The sequence below is a fragment of the Paroedura picta genome, chromosome 8, assembly GCF_049243985.1.
Source record: "Paroedura picta isolate Pp20150507F chromosome 8, Ppicta_v3.0, whole genome shotgun sequence".
NCBI classification, from domain to species: domain Eukaryota; kingdom Metazoa; phylum Chordata; class Lepidosauria; order Squamata; family Gekkonidae; genus Paroedura; species Paroedura picta.
The window spans coordinates 27,724,017-27,747,989 of NC_135376.1; the positions used below are offsets into that span (position 1 = coordinate 27,724,017).

Here is a 23,973-nt window from a genome sequence, read left to right on the forward strand (position 1 = left end):
GTGCGGCCACTCATGCACGGGCGGGGCAGTTGCCCTGCCGGTCCCCAGCCTAAAAAAGGTTCTCAAGCTGGGGGTTGGGACCCCTTTGCCCTTTCTCAGGCAAGCATCCCTTCTCTCCAAGGGGGTCCCAAAGTGGCCGACATCACTCCTCTTCCATTTCATCTACACTACAGCCTTGCGGGGTAGATTGAGAATAGAGCATTCATCTGTCTGGAGCAGTGGAAAAGAGCTATATCAGCATGATGGAATAAGAGGCAGAACTAAACTGAGAAACCCTGGGGGGAAAAAACCAATTTATAGACAACCATGAACAATGGATCTTCACACCATTGGTCAGTTTTGGTTTAATTTCTGTGAAAGAACACTTGCATCATTTTATGGTTGGGGGTCACCACAACATGAGGAAATGTATTAAAGGGTCCCGGCCTTAGGACGTTGAGAACCACTGACCTAAGGAAAACTAGGGGGCTTTCCGCACCTGGATCCTTGTAGCAAATTGTTTGCTGTTGTGGCATGTTAGGGGTGGGGGGCAGGGGTGAGAGCATTTCTGGAAGCCCTTCCTTTTCCCGCACATGACCGTGTACAACAGCTCAGCAGCTTCTTTCCAGGTCCATCTTAATCCCTCTCTCTCTCTCTCTCTCTCTCTCGCTGCGGACTTCCATTCACCCACGCAAAGCAGTTGCCCGGCGATAAAAAACGCCTCACAGGCAAGCGCCTTCTCTTTCGCCCGCTCTCCCGTCAGTCGCTTGGCGGGAGATGTGACTCGCCACCCCACCCCCACCCCACCCCTCCTGCCGCTGTTGGCGGCTCCAAACTTCAGCCCGGAGCAGCAGCAGCAGCAGCAGCAGCAGCCCCGAGAGCTTGCAAGGCTTGCAAATCTCCTGCGCAAAACCAGAACTAGCCGGTTCGCTCGCATGTCTGGAAACGGGTGCCGGCTTCCAAATGGCGAAAGAAGGGATGGAGGGGGGAGGAGGGGGGGAGGAGGAGGAGGATCACGCAGGAGGCGAGCCGCCTAAGGGACAAAAGGGCAACGATCGGGGCGAGGGACCGGCGAAAATGAGCCCCAGCCCCTCCTCGGTGCCCTAGAGGAGAACCTCCAGGCGCTGGGCTGAAGATGCCGCTCCAGGCTGCCCCGGTTCCAGGGACTTCGAGGAAAGCCCCGGCGGGGTCGCCGCCACAGTTCGGCAGCATCCGGCGGTAGAGCGGCTCCTTCGCTCGCGGCGAGTGGCTGCGGTCGCCCGGCCTGTCCGGGACCTCGATCCCCACCGCTGGCCTTGCGTCGCCGGGCAGCCTCTGCTCCGAGACTGGAGGGAGGGAGGGCGGAGCAGAGCTTTGTCAGCTCCCAGCGGGAAGATTTGCCGCCGCCGCCGCCGCTGCTGCAGTGAGGTAACTCGCGGTCACTTTTCTTCTGGCCCCGCCGCCCGGGATTCCGCCGAATCTGCCGCCGGGCTCTCCCCCTTGCCTTGCCTTGCCGGCGGCTGTACCCATTCCCCGGGAGACTGGCGCTGCCCTTAGAAATGCCCGAGGGAGCTTTCGGATTGCCTTTTCTGATTTCTGCAGTCCGACTAAAACTCAGCCCTCGGATGTCAAGCCCGTCAGCTCAGCGCTGCAGCCGCTCGTTGCCTTGGAAAGCAGGAAACGTGTTTCGGAGGCCCGCGAAACCGCCCCTTGAATCTCCTTCCAAAGGACCACCGGAGCTTTCGTTTGACAGCCTCGGTTCCCCGAGACTCCTGCAGGGATAAAATACATGGCCGGGGGCAGAGATTTAGCGGGGCACCCTCTTGCCTACGGGCCACGGGTGAGCCGTGTTGGCAGGGGAGTGTCCGGGACGCAGCGCTGTATTCCTCGGTTACTGCTAGATACATCGTCTGCACGATTGTTAAGGGTGCCTCCGAAGCGGACAGTACCGCGCAAGAGTTAGTGGGGTGGTGGCGCGGATGGTTGTTTGTAATGTGAGCTCCATGCATATATGGACTGAAAAGGCAGGCAGCTATACAAGAATTAAATGCAGAATTCCTTCTCTGCCCTTCCGAATGCAGCTCTAAAGCCAGGCAGCCCTAGCAGACTACCTTGTTCCATGCCTGCAGATGTTCAGCAGCAGTAAGCGGATGGGAATGCTACCTAGTACCATCATTTGCCTTTCTGTGTCGGTGACTGTCACATTAAGCCGTTCTTTGTTATTGCTCCAGAGTTAGCTAGTGGCAGAGCACAACAGCATAGCATCTGAAGAGGTGTATATAGGTGGGGGAACCTTGATTTTATTCGTAGGACACACACTGCAATTATGCTTTTGTCTTTTTCTGCAATCTTATGAGATTAAACATACACACAAAGAGGAGAAGAAGAAGAGTTGGTTTTTCACACCCTGCTTTTCACCGCCCAAAGGAGTCTCAAAGCAGCTTGCAGCCACCTTTCCCTTCCTCTTCCCACAACAGACACCCTGTGAGGTAGGTGGGGCTGAGAAAGCTCAGATAGAACTGCTCTGCAAGAACAGCTCTAGGAGAGCAGTGACTAACCCAAGGTCACCCGGCTGACTGCGAGTGATGGAGTGGGGGATCAAACCCGGTTCTCCAGATTAGAGTCTGTTGCTGGCTCTCAAATCACACTGGCCATGAAGACAGACATCGACATGTGTATGATTTTAGACAAATGCTATGATTCTAGAATCCTGGAAATTCAAACTCTACCGCTTAAACATTTTCAGTCTAATTTACTCATTGAAATCTTTCTCCATGGCATTCTAATCTCCCTAGAAGATGATCGACAGCAGAATAAAGGAAGCTAGAGAATCAAAAAGGGGCAAATAATATACTTTGTGCAATGAGACATAGGACACACAACCTGAAGATCTCTAGTAAATTCATCTTGTGAGCAAATATCTTGTATTTAATTTTTAAGGAACAGGATTCATTTTGTGGGCAAGTTCTTATAGCTTTCCTATTGGGTTTTATTTGCAGACCTGTGAAACTGGTGCTCCCTGGGTGAATACAAGATCCCAAGAACCATCCATTATTGGTTTGTTTGCGACATTTTTATTCCGTACATTCACAGAGTGTTTAGGATATAGGATGTGGAACAATGAAACTAGTTAATTTGCAAACTGGGAAGACAGTATATCATTAGATCACTCGCTGGACATGTGGCTGTGGAACATGAGGCCTAGTTATACATAATCTGAGAGAAGGGAGAAGCTTTTCAGTAGCTCCTGTGTTTGCTCCAAGTAACTGAATTGTTGAATGGCCTCAGTTGAAGAAGCAATAGCTAGATCAGGCTTTTGTGACAGCCCTGAAAGAGTTTCCGGAATAGGTGGAAGTTAATTTTAATATATGTTTCAAATTTGTTAAACATTTATTGAGTGATATCATCATATATAGTCATGTTGACCCACCCTGGAGAAGGTGGTAAGGAGGGGCCCAGGTGGGCGTGCCCCCCGCAATGCTTCCCAACCATATTTTGCACTATCACACCACCTCTAGGGGTTCTCGAAGCCTGAAGAAAGCTTCAGGGGTTTCTCAACAGTAAAAAGGTTGAGAAAGGTGGAACTAGGTGCTACAAAGAAACCAAGTGCCACTGCCTGACTGCAGAGTTGTTCCTTTTGCATTGCTGACCTCAGTTTTTTGAGTGTTTTCTGCTGTGGGGGTGTCCCTCCCAACCTCTGTTTTCTAAAATCAATTTTTGCACTATCTTTTAAAATTCAAGCTGATTTCTTCACTGTGTTGGCTGAAATAACTTCCTGAGAAAAAGGAAGGTCGGGAGAAATTTGCTTCAAGTTGGAGGCCTGCTTCTGAGGAACTCTGGCTGAGCCACCTTCAGCAAAAAAACAACACTTCTGGAACACTCCCTACAGGAACTTCTGATGAGCCATATTTCGCCAAGGGACAGTACTTTGAAAACCCAAGACACAAGCAGAGAGCTGCAGTCTTAATGAACTTGATAGGCCATCATTCACCTTCAAACTCTGGACCTTTAGGTTGGGAAGGGGAAGGCGTTTTGGGAGTGGTGAGTACCATAATTGAATTTTATTTCCCTCCTTTGCAGGAAATAAATCTGTTTTGTTTAAACCAGGGCATGCGAGTAGACAGAGGGAGCTTTAAGAAAGGAACTGAGGTTGGTGTTGTACTCAAAAGAACAATGAGGTGGGTTAGTTGAAATATAGCGATTGCCACCAAAGTACACACTGAGTTTCATCAATCAGTCGGGGTGTGGGCAGCAAAATAATAATTCAAATACTGCAGCAAAAACATGTTGGGCTCTTTCCACTTCTGCTCAGGAGTAGGCTGGGAAGCCAAAGCAGTCTTGGAACAAGTTAAGCTAAGTTGTCCCTTGAGTGAGGGATTACTACTGTCTGTGATTTGCTTGAGCCAAGAGAATCCAAGGCATTGACACAGAGTTGCTGGGTGTTAGTTGCTACTTGCCACTAGTAGGGCAATGGCCCAGTGTGCAAAGTCCCTTTAAGTTAAATGGCCAATCCTCCTGCTGGCAAAAGAGAGGGTGCTGGAATTAGAGACAGAAATACTGCAGCTTCAGATGGTGGAAAGTGCCATCAAGTCACATCTGACTTATGGTGACTCCTGATGAGGTTTGAAGGCGAGAGGTGGTGGTTTGCCATTGCCTGTCCAGGACTTTCAGGGCGGTCTCCCGTACAAGTATTCACCTGGGTCAACCCTGTTTTGCTTCCAAGATACAAGATTCCAAGTGCAGTGGGTTGGACTAGATGACCCAGGAGGTGCTTTCCAAATATATGATTCTATGATCCAATAAGATTGGGCTACCCAGGTCAGAGCCTGTGGCTTCTTGATAGGGGCAATCAGCAAAGTGGAGGGAGTGGGCATTCAGGAAGCCCCAGGGTGAATGGATTCAGGATTCTTGGCAACCTCTTTTCCGTATTTGTAATGATTTGCCAGAGCCTCTTGTGGCGCAGAGTGGTAAGGCAGCGATATGCTGTCTGAAGCTGTCTGCCCATGAGGTTGGGAGTTCAATCCCAGCAGCCGGCTCAAGGTTGACTCAGCCTTCCATCCTTCCGAGGTCGGTAAAATGAGTACCCAGCTTGCTGGGGGGTAAACGGTAATGACTGGGGAAGGCACTGGCAAACCACCCCGTATTGAGTCTGCCATGAAAACGCTAGAGGGCGTCACCCCAAGGGTCAGACATGACTCGGTGCTTGCACAGGGGATACCTTTACCTTTACCTAATGATTTGCCGAGGAGAGTTGGTTTATCCTACTCCTCTTGCCCTGAGGCTATTTAAACAAGTAAATATAAATTGAGGGCATTCAGTGATAGTGTCATGAACATAACACCAGTAGTAGAAGAAGAAGAGTTGGTTCTTATACACTGCTTTTCCCTACACGAAGGAGTCTCAAAGCGGCTTATAGTCGCCTTCCCATTCCTCTCCCCACAACAGACACCCTGTGGGGTGGGTGAGGCTGAGAGAGCCCTGATATCACTGCTCGGTCAGAACAGCTTTATCAGTGCTGTGGCGAGCCCAAGTTCACCCAGCTGGTTGCATGTAGGGGAGCGCAGAATCGAACGTGGCATGCCAGATTAGAAGTCCGCACTCCTAACCACTACACCAAACTGGCTCTCAGTTTGGTAGATTCAAGGTTAACTGAAGAAGTATCTGTTTCTATATTTCCTTCCCCATGCACCAATGGAACTCTTCTGGGTACCACCTTTTAATTGTTCCCTAGGTTAAGGGGGCCACTTGGCATGTACAAGAGCCCATTCCTTCTCTGTGGTACTTCCTTATTTATGAAAGAGACTCCCTGAAGAGATGAGGGATGTACCATTTTTAGGAGGCTCTCTGAGGGCATTTTGTTTGCAAGCTTCTAATGGGTTTCAAACTGTAGGCATTTTCATGGGGAGTGTGTTGATTTTTTTATTTAGAATGGCAGGTTATAAAGATTTCAGGAAAGAACCCTTGCTGCAGAGGGCAAATGAGTCAACTGCCTACTCAGTCTTTCTATTCAACACACTAAGAGTCTGTACACACTAAGAAAACAAGGACTACAATGAGTATTTTCTAGAATAGTGACCTGCCTGACACATTTATTATCATGAGCTGACAAAGTATGAATTGTAAAGCAGTTTGCAGACTAAAAGAGATGAAAGGAAGGTGATTGTAAGCTGCTTTGAGTCTCCTCAGGATATAAAAACCAACTCTTCCTACTCTTCGATTGTAATAAAAAAACATGGACCACACTGAATATTTTCTAGAACAACAGTGATCTGCCTAACAAGATTATTATGATGGGCTGACAAAGGATGAATAAGATCCTCAGAATTTCATTTGCTTGTTAAGTGAGATGAGATTCTATTCATCCACGTCAGCTGTGGTGCTTGGGATGTTCCCATCTTTTTGTTTAGCAATAGTATTTGGATCTGTTGCTCCAAAGAGTGCCCTCTATCTTTTTTGGCAGTTTGCATGCTGTATGACACTTAGTTGTGGAGCAGTAACCTGAGTGAATGGAGAGGATAACATGAGGTCAAGGCTGACCTCAGATAAGGAGAGAAGGGGTGCATCCTATCCTATTTCTGTCCCATGGATGGGCGTGCACATAATCTGCACAGATGACCTTCCCTGCTTGTGAGTGTGTTTACAGTGTAGATTTGCAAAGATAAAATAAGTGGTGGTGCACGGTATTAAGTGTGTTCATGGCCAAATGTCCTGTCCCTCAAAGAGGCATTACTATTTCTACCTCCACTACGGTATGTTGAGAATCTGTCTTGAATTCATTGTAACTGTCTAAATGCAGCTGCATCTATTGCCAGGAATCCTACTTGCTACAATTGTTAGCTGTATGTCATCCTTACATATTTTCTGTTTGAGGGGAAAAGGCTTGTTTAGGCATAGCACAAAGGCATCTTCCTCCCCAAAGAAATCTGCATCATCAGCTAATGTGATAGTTTATTTATTTGCATGGCATTTTGTAGAGCAACAGAAGCAAAAAGGCAAGTCCATGCACTGAACTTGTCATGGACATTTGAACAAGGGGACTGGGGACAAAAAAAAGGGGAAGCCGGGAAGGAATGGCAGAGGAGAACATGACAGGAAATTAATTTGGTGCAAAAGTCCTTGCGGCAGCATTTAGTAGGTTGGTTCCTTTTGTAAGAGACAGCTTTGGAGACTGGCATCTTTGAGGAATCTGGTTTTAAATAGCCAGGTAGAGCATAGGCAAAGAAGTACTCCTGTGAGGCAGCAGATGCCATGATCCGACATCAAATTCCCAGCGAGTGTAAGAGATCCAGCACCACCAAGGTCCTTTAGCCCAGGGGTAGTCAACCTGTGGTCCTCCAGATGTTCATGGACTACAACTCCCATGAGCCCCTGCCAGCATTTGCTGGCAGGGGCTCATGGGAATTGTAGTCCATGAACATCTGGAGGACCACAGGTTGTCTACCCTTGCTTTAGCCAACTCACTATAGCATCTGTTTACGTTTCTGCTCTCTTCCAGATTCTGAATTGCTCTTTCTTTACAAGTGCTTACATATATCTCCCCATTCACTTCTCCAGTGTGGGAAGGAGATACAACTTCCAAGTCCTGATAGTGCTTGGACAGAGCCATTTCCTTACCCTTAAGAACCACTAAGATCATATCTATCCCAGACTTTCGCAACTTTTTTACTTGAGAGATCTCCCTGAAACACTCTTTGGGCTTTGAGAGACCCTGGAAGTGGTGCGATCATGCACAATGTGGTTGGGTAGAATAGCTGTGTTCACACCCACCCGTGGCTCCTCCCCTTTCTACTTCCTCCAGGCCCATCATTGGCTATTTTGGGAGAGGTGGGTGGGTTGACATGACTACATATGGTCATATCACCCAATAAATGTTTAACAAATTTAGAAAATATATATAAAATAATTAACTCCCACCCATTTGGGAAACCCTTCCATGAAACCTGGTCGAGAAAGCCTGATCTATCATATATAGATGCTGCTGTTCCTTTTGACATGGGCTTACATTTTCCCTGGCATGCCATGTTTGGCTAAGCCTCTTGGACATACTTATATTTTTACAGAGTAAATTTATTATTCCGGGTTCATAGCACATGCAGACAAACCCTACTTGTGTTTAGCTTTATTTGGGACCCTCAGTTTGATTGGAAAACAGAAATCCTGGGCTGTCCTGAGCTGTATGTTTTATTAAGAAGACTCCTTTTTAGATATTCCTCTTTAGATTTTACAGTAGTGGCATGGGAACTGCTTTTCCATGGTTTACCATAGCACTGCTATATATGACTGCCATACGGATGGGCACATGATTGTGGGGGCTGATTTTACTACCTAGCCACTGCCCCTAATTCTGGCAACATTGCAGTTGCATGGTTAAGATCTATGAGATAAGCCTCACATTGACCATTTATGCACTGGAGGTTTCATGCCAAGCTGCAGGCTGGAGTTTTAGTTGTGGCAGGTTGCCTCACCTCTTCCAGCACTCACGGGGGAGGATTTGGCCTGGTGTACCTCATCCGCCCCAGATTTGTGCTCCTGTATGGGAGCTGGGGCACTGAAGTTCCCAGTGCATAAATGGTCATTGTGATGACATTAGAGCAACTGAAAGGCAACATAGTCATTCACTGGAGAGAGGCCGTCAGCCAAACAGCCTACTTGTGTCCATTCTGGATAGCAAAAAGTAGCTCAGAGGAGGTGGGTTGTTGCTGGCTGGCACATTGTCACATTGGCTGAATGGGCAGGGGCTTTGTCTCACATGCCAGCCTAGCAGAAGGCAACCTGCATTATGCTGATGCCTTCCAGAGACAGTCAGTTGATTTGCACTCATGTATATAAAAGGTAGCATATAAATAAATGAAAACCTGTGTATTATATCATGAGAATTCTTTGTGCCTTTCAGATGCTTCTGTTTGGCAAGGAAAGAGGTGCAGATAGTGGCTTTTAAGATATCCTAGATAAGCAGCAGATGGCTTAATTATGTTAAATGAGTGGTGCAGATGGGCGTACCATTGTAATTACCAGGCGGGTTAAAGTGTGTCTCACCCTGAGTTGAATGGTAGCCATTTTCTTCCGCTTAGATCAGCTGTGGAAAATAAAGAACAAAATATAATTCTGGCTTCCCAAACTGATCCGTGAGGGAGAAACATCCACTTCCATCTAGCATAGTCTAATCATGGGTAAAGTGGTAGACTAAGATCCTGGAAGATCAGAATTCAAATCCTCATTGGGGAGAAAAGTGGAATATAAATAAATACATGCAAATATATCCATAGTGTTGTAAAGTTTAAGTGCTTCAAAACAGACTCTTTTGTGTTGTCTAAGATATTATGTGCTCAATTTGACTGTATGGCTGCGTGTAACTTGTGAATGAGCTGAGGAAGACTTGCGAAATTGGCTCATATCCAGGGTGCTCCTTCTCTCTTACTCTGTTCTATGATGTTAAAGTGAAGATATTTTTCAATTTACTCTGCTTTATGGTATGAAGATGTACCATCCCTTCCAGATTAAATGAAATACTAAAATACATTTGTTGCAGTTGAAGTCAACTGTATTGCAATATATATGATTGTTGAACCACACAGTTTTCTTCTTTGATTACTGCATTATCCCGTGTGATTCCTTTTGTGTCATTTTGGTAACCAAAACTACACAGCATGGCAAGTGAGGACACCCTGTAGATTTATACAGTGACATTACAATAGCTAATAATCCCCAGTACAGAGTTTGTCTTTTTCATCACTACTGCATGTGGAGTCAACATTATAATTCAGCTATCCACTACAACCCCAAGATCTCTTTCAGTCTTGGCCAATTCATACCTCATGAGCAAATAAATGTATATGTTTAGAAAATGTCTATATTCTCCAAGGAATCTATCTCATATGGCTTAAAAATAAAATGTGGCAAAAAACCCCCCATAAAGCAGCATAATAGTTATTAATTAAAACATTAATACCTTTGTAAAACATTATTTCCTTTGTAGAATCTTCCTGAACTATGAACTTTTGTGGAATGGGAATCAAGAAGCATCACCCCATCAGCTATAAACAATGTCTACCAAGTCCAACCCAAATACATTCATTTCTGCTTTTAGTGATTTGGTAATACTATGACATTAACTCCCACCTTTAATCCATAGATAAGTTTTTAGCCTGTTAATACTGGACCATTGCCATAATGTTACTCCAAGCTGTGACATCTCAAAGTAAAGCCTATCAATCAAGAAACTTCATTTAGGCTATTCATTTTTAAGTTGATTATACATGCTGCTCCAAAAATCTAAAGATATGTCTGAATCAATTTTTACCTGCTTCTTTTCCAAGATACTACAGAGAACATGTACGCCAGTCATGAAGATATTGCCTGTGATTGTGAAGATGATTCAAAACATGCAGAGAAGAAACTGAAGCCAGATCCAGACATTGATGGAGGATGGGCTTGGATGATAGTCTTCTCATCTTTCCTGGTGCATGTACTCATCATGGGATCACAAATGGCCCTTGGAGTTCTCAACATGGAATGGCTTGAAGAATTCAGCCAAAGTCGAGGCCTCACAGCATGGGTCAGCTCCCTCAGCATGGGTATTACCCTCATTGTAGGTAAGGTCATTCTAATTATAAAACAGTTATCATCTTGATTCAACGCTCCTTATGAACTCTGACATACCTGAATATATGAAGCTGCTTTATATGGAGTCAGACTGTTGGCAAGAGTCCACTTGATTGGCAACAGCTCTTCAGAGTTTCTGGGGTTTCAGATCACCTACTACCTGATCCTTTTCAACTGTAGATGCCAGGGATTGAACCTGGAGCCTTTTGAATGCAAAGCAAATGGTTCTGCCACTGAGTCATGGTCCCTCCCTACTAACTTATAGAGGTTTTGTGTTTTTATAGGGTCTTCATTTCCATGGGGGAGAAAGATTTGTATATGGAAAGGAACATTTGGCTGCATTCTAAAGTCATGACAACACTTTCTCTGTCTATGATGTGTTGAAACACAACTTCATGTTTGGCCACAACCATATATTGGGAGTACGATCAAAATTGTCCTGTTTGAGAAGCCTTCAGTCAGTTAGCTGTGATGTTCAGATGAGGGTGTCTGAGAAACCTAAAAATTGGGAGTTTTTCTTACCCTCAAATCAGGATTGTGGGAAAGGAAACATATTCCACTTTGCTCAGTGAAATGTTTAGCAGTAACATGAGAGATTCACATGCCTCCTTATCTTGGCTGTAGGAAAATCTGCAACCTTAGAGCTTTCATAGAAGTCTGCATGATTGGCAAGCCAGAGCAGACTTTAACCCATAGAAAACAGGAGACCTCATGAACTGAAATGTAACAGTCCACAAGCAGTTTTCAGCTCCCCCACTCTTTTATGATTTACGTTTGACAACTTTGCAGAAAACAGTTCCTGAACAGAACATATACTAGACAAATACTCAACAGACCATATCTAGATATATTGTGGTGAATTAATTATTAACAAAGAAGGTAAGTCAGGAGACAAGAAAGTTTTCAAGTCACAAATGTTGTCAATACCTATATAGCTTGTCACTCAAAACCCATCTGAGGATTCTACAATGCCCCCTCCCCCCCACAAACACCTTACCCTTGGGGTTAGCTTCCTTCAGTTCTAATGGTGTAACATTCTCACCCTTACTAGTGCATTGTGGGAAACAACTATTATACTGGGTAGGGTCCCACTCACCAGGAAAACCTATGCTCATGTGGTTCCTGATACTAGATATAGAACTTCACATACTCTATTCACAGCTGCAAAAGATTTGTTCTGAAGCACTGGTGACAGAGAGATTCACAAATTCAGGTACTCCTCAGACTCATTTGCAAGGAGGGAGTCCATTTCCTCTCAAGTTACTTTTCCCCCAGCTCCTTCTCCCTTCTCCCCCCACCTCTGCTCCCAGTGGCTGCTGCACACAGAGCTGAGCTGGCCTTTTGCAGGAGGGGGTTTCCTTTCTTCTTTTCGTCCCTGTCTCACTTTTACAGCTTCTCTGTGGTGTGCATGGTAACTTGAAGAATTTGATACCTAAAGTGCTGTTGTTTGAAGGCAAGTCCTTGATACCATGCTGTGAGCATGCTTTATTTTTTGTATGTGTCTCAATGTTGGAATGGAGGTCTAGATACCAAGTTTACACTGCAACATATGTTAACGAGTTTTGTTCTACTCCTTGCCTCAATCCCAGCTCACTGGTTTTATAGAATGCCTCAGGGCTGCCTTCCTCATCCTCTCCCCTGTAGTTTAAAAAAAAAAAACTGTTTCGAGTTCACCCAGATTTGTGTGTGTGAATCTCCCATCTAGATCACTTTCTTTCTCTGCTATGCAGGATCTTGGCTGTGGATTGCTTTGTCGTTTTTTGAGATCTCTGGATCCCACTTTCAAGTGGGCAACCCTAGCAATGTAGATCAGTTGTGTCTAGGTGACTTCACTTCCAGTGATATGGTACTTCTACAGGGGGTTGGTGTGTTTCAGGAAAGTGTGGCCAGCTGGCGTAACTTCTGGGGTGACTTGAAGCCTGAAAAATATTTTCCATGGTCAATAAGTGGGAAAAGGCTGCTGTAGACTTAGATAACCACAAAGGTTTAGGAATAGCTGCTTTTAAGATGCCAAGTTGTTTGCTTATCTCCTGATAACTGTTAGCTTTCCTATTTATGAGCCAAACAGTAGAAACAATTGGCTAGTTCTTTGAACAGATTTCTAGCACTCAGTGGCCTTGAAGGGCTTGCATAACACTACTGAACTTGCAGTTGTTAATTAAATGAGTTCATGTCTGATCATGTTTATAGTGAAAATAATCAGGGCTTTATGAAAACAGTCCTCTAAACTTACTACATTAGTGACTTAATAAAATCAGAGTCCAGTAGTACCTTTAAGACCAATAAAGATTTATTCAGGGCATGAGTTCTTCCCAATTTGAATCCAAATTAGTGACTTGTGACTGAATTTTCTCTATCATCAAACACTATTGTCTGTTTTATAAATCTGCATCTTTTTGATAATTAAAATTTGCTTTGACCAACTCTCTTTGAAGGTTAGTTGGAAGTAAAAAAAGATGTTGATATTTTTTAACATTTGTGTGAGAAGAGCAGTCAGAAAATTACTCATTATTTCTTTCTCTATTACTTTGATGGGTTATTTTAAAAGATAATTAGCTTTTCAAAACTGGGTCAGGGGCCTTTTTCTGAAACAACATGTGAATTATGGAATTGTTCCATAAGATTTCTGCATGCTTTTTTCTCAGTCCAATTTTTTCCTAAGGCAAGATGAAGCAGTAACATTGCTATTAAATGCTACAAAAAGTTTTTTCCTTTAGACCAAAATAACATGAAATATTAAGGTTTTGTTGCTTTGCTTCTAAGAGTATGATCATAGAATAGCATCATAGAATCATAGAGTTGGAAGGGGCCATACAGGCCATCTTGCTTTAGGATGCTTAGGGCTGATCCTGCGTTGAGCAGGGGGTTGGACTAGATGGCCTTTATGGCCCCTTCCAACTCTATGATTCTATGATTCTAGTCCAACCCCCTGCTCAATGCAGGATCAGCCCAAAGCATCCTAAAGCATCCAAGAAAAGTGTGTATCCAACCTTTGCGTGAAGACTGCCAGTGAGGGGGAGCTCACCACCTCCTTAGGCAGCCTATTCCACTGCTGAACTACTCTGACTGTGAAAAAACTTTTCCTGATATCTAGCCTATATCGTTGTACTTGTAGTTTAAATCCATTACTGCGTGTCCTTTCCTCTCCAGCCAATGGGAACAGCATCCTGCCCTCCTCCAAATGACAACCTTTCAAATACTTAAAGAGGGCTATCATGTCCCCTCTCAACCTCCTTTTCTCCAGGATATTTGATCTAAAAACCAAAGTCACTTTATAACTGTTGTTAATGGTGTGATATCTCCTAGGGGAACTCTATTGTAACAGAAACTTGGAGTTTACCATAATGCACTTTATGCGATAGTCTCTTGGGCTTTCTGTTGGTGGTGGCTACATTGTCATGAACTTCATTGGAGCATAGGCAATTGTTTCAAAGAGAGGCATTTGAGGTGAGACTTTGGCTCAGTGAAAGAGCATCTGCTTTGCATGCACAAGCTCCCAAATCCAATCCCTGGCATCTCACTTTAAATTAAACAAAAAACATATCAGGTAGTAAGTGATGTGAAAGTCTGCCTCCTGAGACTTTGCAGTGTCTCTTACAGAGTAGACAACACAGTCTTTGATAGACCAACACTCTGAGCCAGTGTTAAGTAGCTGCATGTGTATTCCTCTTGACTTCGCAAGGGCTTGAGAGCCAGTTTGGTGTAGTGGTTAGGAGTGCGGACTTCTAATGTGTCAAGCCGGGTTTGATTCCCTGCTCCTCCACATGCAGCCAGCTGGGTGACCTTGGGCTCGCCACAGTACTGATAAAGCTGTTCTGACCAGTGGCGAAATTGATACAAGAGAGCATATATTGTTCCACTGCCCTGCTTATGTAGACATTCATAGCAGCTTGATTGAACCACTCCTTAAAAAGTTGCCAGAACATCATGATGTAGATCGAACAAAGAGGCTGCTAAGTGATGAGTCCCCCCAGGTGACAACTTAGCTGGCTAAAGTTTGTGCCGCCGCCATAAAAATCTGATGCTCTAAAGTAGCATAGTTTTAAGTCCTATTTTATGATCTGTTTTAAATTGTATTACATTCAATGACCATATTCTTTTGGTCTCTTATGTATTGATTTCATATAACTTGGTCTGAACGACTGTAATAAAGTTTGATTGATTGTTCTGACCAAGCAGTAATATCACAGTTCTCTCAGCCTCACCTACCTCACAGGATGTCTCTTGTGGGGAGAGGAAAGGGAAGGTGATTATAAGCTGCAAAGAGACTCCTTTGGGTAGAGAAAAGCAGCATATAAGAACCAACTCTTCTTCTTCTTGGAATATGTGAACTATACATGGTGGATTAGTGTAAGAATACTGGACATTAGAAATATAGGTGCTGAAGAGCTTCTATTATGTCTATGGAAAGCTGCTTTGTAGAAAACGTGTGGTTAGTTGTGGAGTCATGGAGGAGGAAATGACATGAGAAGACCTGTGTTGCAGATTGCCCATCCATCCATCCAATTTATATACCGCCATTTGCTGTGGCATCTCGGGGCAGTGTACATAAAAACCAGTGGGGGATGGGAAAGGTACATCGAACATTTGGAACAATAAGAATGGGAAAAGATATAAACAGTCATAACAGCACAACAGATGGGTAATCATAAACAGTTGAAGGGGATAACACAGCACAGTTAGGGACATATTGGATGTCAGATTGTCTGGCAAGGGGACAAGGTTGCGGAGAGGTCCCTGTCATTTGCTGCTGATCATTCATCAGGCGGAAAATAAATCATTCTTCATGTCTTTCATAGGTCCTTTTATTGGTTTATTTATTAACACCTGTGGATGCCGAAAGACTGCAATAACTGGAGGACTCTTAAATGCTCTTGGATGGATATTAAGTTCCTACGCCTCAAATGTATATTACCTCTTTATCACATTTGGACTTACAGCTGGTAAGTGTCATTTATTTTTGAATTTACATAAGGATCAGAATTAGACTGACATCTTTATCCACCAGTCCTTGGGTGCTCAGAAAACACCGCTGGTTTTGTAACTCATTTGAATGGAGGGTTGTTTTGTACATACAGTGACAAGTGAAAAGGCGCCTCCTCTATTGAAATGCATGGTGATGCCTATGCATGCAGGCTGTAGGTATGTGTTCAAATTATGAGAGCAATATAGTCAGAGCTGACAGCTGAAATATTTTAGATTACCTGGATAATTATAGCTAATCCAGATACTGAATATAAGTAACATAATTTGCATATCTTTTAGGAACTGAACAGTTTCTCAAGCACAGTCAGACATCCTGTACTTAGTCTTACAACAGTGTATTTCTCCTGAAATTTAAAATATAAATTTTGACCATCGCTTTTTTGACTCTTTTATTCCTCTGTGACCTTTCATGCTGTTGAATTGCTCACTTGGTGATGTTTCAAGAACATGCTTTTGAATTGTTTTCAAAGATACAGTGGACTGTGCAAACCTAAGTGGAGTAATTCCCTTCTATTTCCATTAAAGTCAATAGGCTTAGAAAGGTGTAACTCTGTTCAGGATTGCACAAAAATGGATTGCTAAACAATCCCAATGTAGCTGAACTTTGATTTCTGAAAGAATTGCTGTACAACAGTAGAAGCAACTGTCCATGATATACATGGCTGTTTGGCATTAACCTCAGAAAGCATTTTAATAAATGTACAAATTATAGTATACAGTCCTAAGAAGCTAAATAGCATTTTTTTGGGGGGGGTCATGTGAGGTAGTATGCCTTTTCAGGACAACTTGGCCTTCACATTGTTGATCTTTCTGAACAATATTCAGCAGGTTGATTTAGGACAATGTATGTAATCATATTTGATATGCACTTCCTTAACTGGCTTTATGTAACTTATTGGTAGCCTTTATTTAAAAAAAAAATTAGCAAACAACCTTTGCTCTTAAGGAGACATGACAGCTGATTAAACAGACTAACCACTTCATAAGTTTCAAGTGGTGAAAAACTTGCTCAGGCTGTATTCTGAGGTCACAGCAAGTTCCATTTAAGCTGAAATTGCTCATGAACACTGTTTGCACCTGGCTTTTCTTTCCTTACTGAATGGAGCACAATGTTTCAGTTTGGAACTAAAACAAGTTCCACTTCCCCCATGACACACCATTGCAACTGCCTGAGAAACTGGAGCATGTCTATTTCCCACAAACCAGAATTCTAAATGACATTTTAATCCAGGTATAGAATCCTGGCATGTGGGGGAATAAACAATCTGATTTACCAAGGTCCCAGCACTTATACATCATAAGGAATTTATTTATTATTCAAAATAGGAATCCTAAAACACATTCAGTGTGTGCTTTATTTATTTTTAGTTTTCTACCCCACCATTCCCCAGAAGGCTTGAGGCAGCAGACATGGCAGCCAGCTATATTCATGCAGATATTTCAGTTTAATTTGAGCTGCTTGTGTTGTTACCAGATCCCCTGGTGAAGACAAGGTTCCCCTGCCACTAGCCCCAACACTCCATCGCCAATCAGCTGCCCAGCAGGGGGGACTTACTCAGAAATAGAGGAAGGCCCGGTTGATGAGAGCCAGCTTAATCTGGCATGCTGGGTTTGATTCTGCTCTCCCCACATGCAGCCAGCTGGGTGACCTTGGGCTCGCTACAGCACTGATAAAACTGTTCTGACCAAGCAGTGATATCAGGGCTCTCTCAGCCTCACCCACCTCACAGGGTGTCTGCTGTGGGGAGAGGAACGGGAAGGCGACTGTAAACCGTTTTGAGCCTTCTTCTCCTTCTCCTTCTCCTCCTCCTCCTCCTCCCTCCTCCCTTCTTATGTTGCAGTGATGTTTCTAAATTACTTCCAACATCCCATTGGGGCAACACTCTGGTATTTGGGCAAAAACTCTATGGTAGAACCCCAATTTGCCATAGAGATTTTGCCCAAATACCAGAGCATTGCACTGATGGTGCTGTGTGATGACACCACTTCCAAGTCACACCAGAAGTGAATTAAATACATTGCTGTAACATCAACTATGACTTCTTCCCACTCCTGAGAAGTCCCTTATTGAATGTCCTGGAAGGTTGAAGTGTTCCCCTCCAGGTTTTTCAGTCCTGTGGTTTTTGATGTCAGACTTATGTCCATTAATTCTTTGGCAGAGAGTTTGACCTGTTTGCCTATGTAGAGAACAGAGGGGCATTGTTGACATCTAATGGCGTATACAGTGTTAGAAGATGAGCAAGTGATTAAGCCTTTGATGGTGTAGGTGATATTGTTACGTCCAGTGATTGCATTATTGATGTGTATGTTGCAACAAAGTTGGTATCTGGGTTTGTTGCAAGCTCTAATACCAGTGTCCATGTTCACATTGGATGCTGCATTGTTGTAGGTGAGGAATTGTTTGAGATTGGCTGTCTGTGTCAAAGAAAAGGTTTATCCCCTTAGGAAAGAGAACTGTAAATATCCAGCAGAGGTTGTAAGTCACTGTTGATCCATTGTACTGTCTTGAGCTGAGAGCTATATGTAACCACTAGTGGTGTTCTGTTATTTTCTCTTTTGGGCCTGTCTTCTAACAGTTTTTTTTCTTGGTATCTTTCTGGCTTTGTTAATCTGTTCCTTGACCTCACTGGCTGAGATTGGGGGGGCTGTCTGTGTGAAAGTAAATGTTTGCCCCCCCCAGTATTTTGGAAAGAGAACTGCCATTATCCAGTAGAGGTTGTAAGTTATCGATGATGTGCTGAACTGTTTTGATTTGAGATGAAGCTAGCGTTCGTTTGACTCTGTTTAATGGCATGGACAAGACATCTGAGATAGCTGCTTCCCTCTGCCTCGTGTTAAGGCTTGCCCAGAGCCAGTACTTCCTTTCTGTCTTTCTAAAGCCACTCCAGTGCCTTTTAGAATAAAAGGAGGAATTTTGTATTGTTTTATTTTTCCTCTTGGAATGAGGGAAAACCCTAGGAAAAAGTCTTTCAGAATGGTGATAAATGGTTAGGAATAGCTAATGCAGTCTGAGGCAGAAAATAGCTGGTCCATTAATCTTAAAAGTGTTTTCTTCTTTCCCTGGATGATGTAATAGTGTTGACACAAGACCAAACTGTGTTTTCTGTTACACCCATTTAAGCCAATTAACTCAGAGCATTGTTTGAGCATGAACGAATACAGACCAGTTCCAGCTGTTATCTCAGAAAAAAAAAATAGAACAGTTTTAGATACTTTTTAAAAATGAGGCTTTAACATAACAGTTGTGAATAAATGTATACCCCCTGTCATGTAGAGATTATTTCTTTGGACTGACCAAGTCTGCCATGCTGCAGTTTGTACATTCTCAGCATCAGTGGTGTATCAGCTCCACCATGTTTCTTTGTTGTATAATAAAATCCATTTGATGCAGCAGAAAATATATCACTAACCTGGTTCCTTGAATAATTCTTTAGGGTTCTGGCTCTGGGTTTGAAAACTGTAGTATGGTTGGTCTTTCTGGTCGCAGACATAACCTGTCAGTCACTCATGAAATCCAGATGGTGTGGCAAACCAAAGAAAATGGTCCATAAGTCATAGGTATAGAAGGCTTGATCATAGACATATTAGGAACTTACTACTTACATCCCTACTCTGACAATGGCTGCACTATGCACAATGTATGTGAGTGTGTTTAAATATTCTGCTGCACTTCTGTGAAATATTTTTAGTGCTCTGGTCCTCTCCCAAAATTACTGTTGATTTGTTGCTGCTAACTGCTGATATTTTTAAAGGTCTTTTCCTCCCGAGTTTTAGTATTGTTCCTGATTTTATATTCTATAATTGCCATTACTATAAGGGTCTTACATTTTATATTTTAAAGAGGTTAAGTATACTAATGGAAATGTATGTATCTTGAGTTTTAGACAAATTGTTTTACCAAGTCTGTGTTGTTCGCCATCCTGAGATGACCAGTCTTGAGGGGGTGGTACATACATACATACATACACACACACACACATACATACATACAATACCTACCCCCAAAATACATTCTATTAACTCATTCCATTCACCATTATCTAGATCACTCAGTCCCCCAGTTGTTTAGGATGTATTGTTATCATTCTCTTGTTTCAGTCTATCTCCATAGGGTATTATGCACTCACCATTTTTCACTAAAGTCACTTTGCTGATCCTGTTAAATCACCCCTTTTAAAAACTTTCCCATTTATGCATGTGTGATGATACTGTGGGTTTTTTTTTTTTTTGCATATCATAGTAGACCAAAGCAAACAATTAGGCATTTGATAGAGTTATCCTCAAGTGGAGGGGTACTTCCTCTGTTGAACTAGGAGCTCATTGGTAGGCTATGGTTGGCAGCAATATCACCTGACACACGATGCTGGCAGAGCCTCAAGGGATTTGTAGTTCATGGGCTTTGTGTTCAGCCTTTGGTGCCCACTAGCACAGGGGAGGAGAGGAGAAAAAAACAGTAATATTTATATGTGCAAAAAAAAAAGCATCTCTGGAACTAGCGTAAAAGAAAAAGTTATAGCAAAGCAAGTTTGCAATACTGTGAGGAAGCTATGCAGAAAGTGCATGCTTGCTGCCATGAGAGATAAGTGCCATGCAGAATCAAAAATACAACAGTGGGGCTTGCATGGGGAAAACTGTGCCACATGCAGAAACTAGGAAAAAGACATTTTTTACTTAGTATTTTGAGGTTTTCCCCAGTGCATAATCCCCTCTTTCCATGATGCCATATATCTTTTTATTTAGTCCATCTGCTTAGTGAAGATAACTTCCTAGATTATTTCGGAATGTTTATTTTGCAGGTATTGGGAGTGGAATGGTATACCTACCTGCTGTGGTCATGGTGGGAGAATACTTTCAGAAGAGAAGAGCCCTTGCTCAGGGACTCAGCACAACTGGGACAGGGTTTGGCGCTTTCCTGATGACAGTTTTGCTGAAATATCTTTGTATGGAGTACGGCTGGAGAGATGCAATGTTCATCCAAGGTGCAATCTGTCTGAACCTGTGTGTTTGTGGAGCACTCATGCGGCCAATTTATTACAAGGAAGAAACCACTGAAAAGGAGGGAGGCAGCAGGAAAACCCGGAGTCACTCAAAAGAGGTGTCCTGCTCAATAGAAACACTGACTTCTAATGGTGTCTTATGTGAAGAAGAAAAAGAAGGACACAATAAGGATCCTAAGCCTGGGAGTCTTCCTGTCTCAGAAAGCAAAGATGCAACTCAACTAGGGAAGAATGTGTATGTTCTTTGCATTCTGAAGACAGTGAGCCAGTTGACTGTTAAAGTCCAGAAGGGCTTTCGGACCTGGTATGCTAGTTACTTTGGAGCTGCTTCCCTCTTCACCAATAGAATGTTTGCAGCCTTTGTATTTTGGGCTTTGTTTGCATACAGTACTTTTGTTATCCCATTTATTCATCTCCCAGAAATAGTCAAACAGTATAACCTGTCAGTAGAGAATGACATCTTTCCCTTGACCTCAATTATTGCCATTGTTCATATTTTTGGTAAGGTTATCCTTGGAATCATCTCTGATTCACCTTGTGTCAGTGCTTGGAAGGTCTTCATAGCAGCTAACTTGACCCTTGTCATCTGCATTCTTATTTTGCCGTTGATGCGTACCTATGTTGGACTGGCTGTGGTTTGTGCTCTAATAGGGTTTTCCAGTGGATATTTTTCCCTCATGCCAGTTGTCACTGAAGATTTAGTAGGGATTAAGCAGCTTGCAAATGCCTATGGAATCATAATTTGTGCCAATGGGATATCAGCACTGCTTGGACCACCATTTGCAGGTAACTATGGTGCTTTGTTTATTCAAGAGATCTTGTGTCAGTGTAAACCTGTATTCTTTAGGCAGGCTTTATCCTGGTTAATTTTAATGCTGTTTAACTGTGTTATTATTTTGATGTTGGGTTTCTTGTCAATTCTTTTTTTTTTGTGAACTACTTTGAGCAACAAGAAAAAGTGGTACAGAAATTTAGTAAATAAATAATATAGGGATTCAGAGATGGAGATAGCATAAATCAGTCTTTCTCAACTTTTCTACCACTGAGAACCCCCTGAAACATTCTTCAGCCTTCAAGAAACCCCAGAAGTGGCATGATTGTGCCTTTATATGGTTTGGAAGCATAGCTGCATACATGCTCATCTAGAGCCCCTCCCCTCTAGGCACATCATTGACCATTTGGAGGGTGACATGACCATATATGGTCATATCATCCAATAAATGTTTAACAATTTTTTTAAAAATTAATTCACTTCCACCCATTCATGAAACCCTTTCAGGACCATAAAGAAACTCCAAGGTTTCACAAAACCCTGGTTGAGAAAGCCTGGTATAGATCCATTGCACAGCCCATATATTAGTTCCCATCCAAAGAAACAACAACATTTGAGTGATCTGCACCCTACTGAGAACAGACCCAACACCAAATTACTCAAATGATCCAGAAGGACAATGATCCAGGAGAAAATTAACTACAAGGAAAGATTCCAAGAAGCAATTTTCCTAAGATTAGATCAAGCAATGTTCTATATTCTTTGTTAATCCGTTGACTGTACCATAGACTGATAACTGCTTTCTTCTTACTTTGCAGGCTGGATTTATGACCTCACCCAAAAGTATGACTTTTCTTTTTACATATGTGGTTTGCTTTACATGGTGGGAATCCTCTCATTACTCATCCAACCTTGTATTGGAAAGAAAAAGACAACAACTGAAAAAACCATTGAAAATGGAAAAGTATAAAACAGTTTACTGAATGTTTTTAAAGGAATGTCTTTTCTTCATTTTACTTTCTAAAATACCAAACAATTTCTCTGATGGGACCAAACGGAATGAAAACACCATGGTGGATACTAAATAAAGTGCACACAGCAATTATGAGTGAGCCTGTGGGGGGGGGGGGACCCTTTAATTGGTACTTTTCTTGCCATACATAAAATAATCCACTTGAAAGCAGAATGACCCAGTGCCTATCAAATGGATGTGAGTTGATCAATAGCTGAAAAATTAGTTCCTCCTTTTGTTACCCAAAGAGATTTGATCCAGTTATATCTCAATACAGTTGCTTCTGCTCAACACTAACAGGAAAAAGAGAAGAACCCATTAGGAAACACTGGAGTCAGAAATAATTACCATGGGTGGTTTTGTCAACTGCTCTTCAGTGTCAATTAAGTATGCAAATATACAATTTCTTCCTTAAGGGCTCCTAATAGTGCAATCCTTTTGAAAGTTTCATTCTGAGATAAATCTGCCATGTAACAATTTATTCTATACTAGTAAAAAAGCCCATTGTATTCCAAATACAATGGGCCCTAGAAGGGGGGGGGAGAGCGAGGGACTGGCGAGGGCAGGGTGAGGAAAGGTAGCTTACCGGTGAGAGGGCTGTAGCGACGTCGGGCAGCTCCTTCGCGGCGGGCAGCTCCTTGGGTGGCTCCTTCTCGGCGGGCAGCTCCTTTGCGGTGGGCAGCTCCTTCGGCGGGCGGCTCCCTGGCGTGGTCTTCTTGCCGGCGGCCATCTTCTTGTGCCGGCGATGCGTTTTTAGAGGCCGGGGGCTCCCTGGGCGGCGGCTTGAATCGGCGAGAGGCCGCGCGGCCCGATCCGCGGGCGCGGCCCGCGGGCGCGGCCCGATCCGCGGGTGCGGCTCGTGGGCGCGGCCCCCGCGGGGGCGGCCCCCACGGGCGCGGCCCGATGCCCTGCCGGTCCCCAGCCTAATAAAGGTTGGGGACCACTGGCTTAGAGGTTCTTAGAGGCCGGCTGGCTTGGAGCAACTGCGAGCTGCGCTACGCACGGCTCGCAGTTGCTCCAGCAAGGAATCGGAGGGACCAATCGGCAGGCGCTTCGCGCCTGCCGATTGGTCCCTCCGATAGTCTGTCATGAGGAAGGGGCCAATCGGCACCCTTCCTCATCCCGGACACAGCCCGCCTTCCAAGGGCTTACTGTTTTATTTAGTCCGTGGCGCCCGCGGCGCCACGGGCGGTGTAAAGATAAGGTACATGAAATTCCTGCTGGTAGCAATTGGAAAACAAGTATCATGGTGACAAAGAAGCTTTAAATGGTTACAATTGGGGAGGCAAACCATGATTAATGAGATTTTTAAAAGCTAAGTAGTCACATTGGGATAATTTCCATGGACTTCAATACTTATAAGGATGTGACTCTGTTTTGGATGGCACTGTTAATTCACTAAATGGGCATGCTTAGATTGAGAGTTCACAGGATATGTTGCCATTGTCAATCCAGCTGCAGCTCAGTTGTTTCATTGTCTGCAGAGGAACAATAATTTCCCCTTTATTTTGCAGTGTTTCTTATATTAGGATGACCCTTAGTGGAATTGCCAACCAACTTTGTTTACTTTGACTTAAAGGAGTCGTGCCTTTTAAATCTGTTGACAATCACCCTTTGTTAGAACTAGCACACAGGTAAAGCACTAT

General features: G+C 43.5%; 1 protein-coding gene across 4 annotated transcripts; it reads left to right on the plus strand.

Moving 5' to 3' along the window:
* Positions 1–782: 782 nt before the first annotated feature.
* Positions 783–23,285, plus strand: SLC16A14 (solute carrier family 16 member 14). 4 transcript variants are annotated; one of them, XM_077348810.1, is made up of 8 exons: positions 1,407–1,798; positions 2,754–2,867; positions 2,958–3,015; positions 3,700–3,999; positions 10,275–10,550; positions 15,360–15,503; positions 20,343–21,329; positions 22,134–23,285. In XM_077348810.1, exons 5-8 carry the CDS (start codon positions 10,289–10,291, stop codon positions 22,283–22,285), a joined length of 1,545 nt encoding a protein of 514 aa, XP_077204925.1. In that variant the 5' UTR covers positions 1,407–1,798; positions 2,754–2,867; positions 2,958–3,015; positions 3,700–3,999; positions 10,275–10,288; the 3' UTR covers positions 22,286–23,285. The 4 variants fall into 4 exon arrangements, with proteins under 4 accessions (XP_077204924.1, XP_077204927.1, XP_077204925.1 ...); XM_077348809.1 differs by lacking the exons at positions 1,407–1,798; positions 2,754–2,867 and adding an exon at positions 783–1,386; XM_077348811.1 differs by lacking the exon at positions 2,754–2,867.
* Positions 23,286–23,973: the final 688 nt, after the last annotated feature.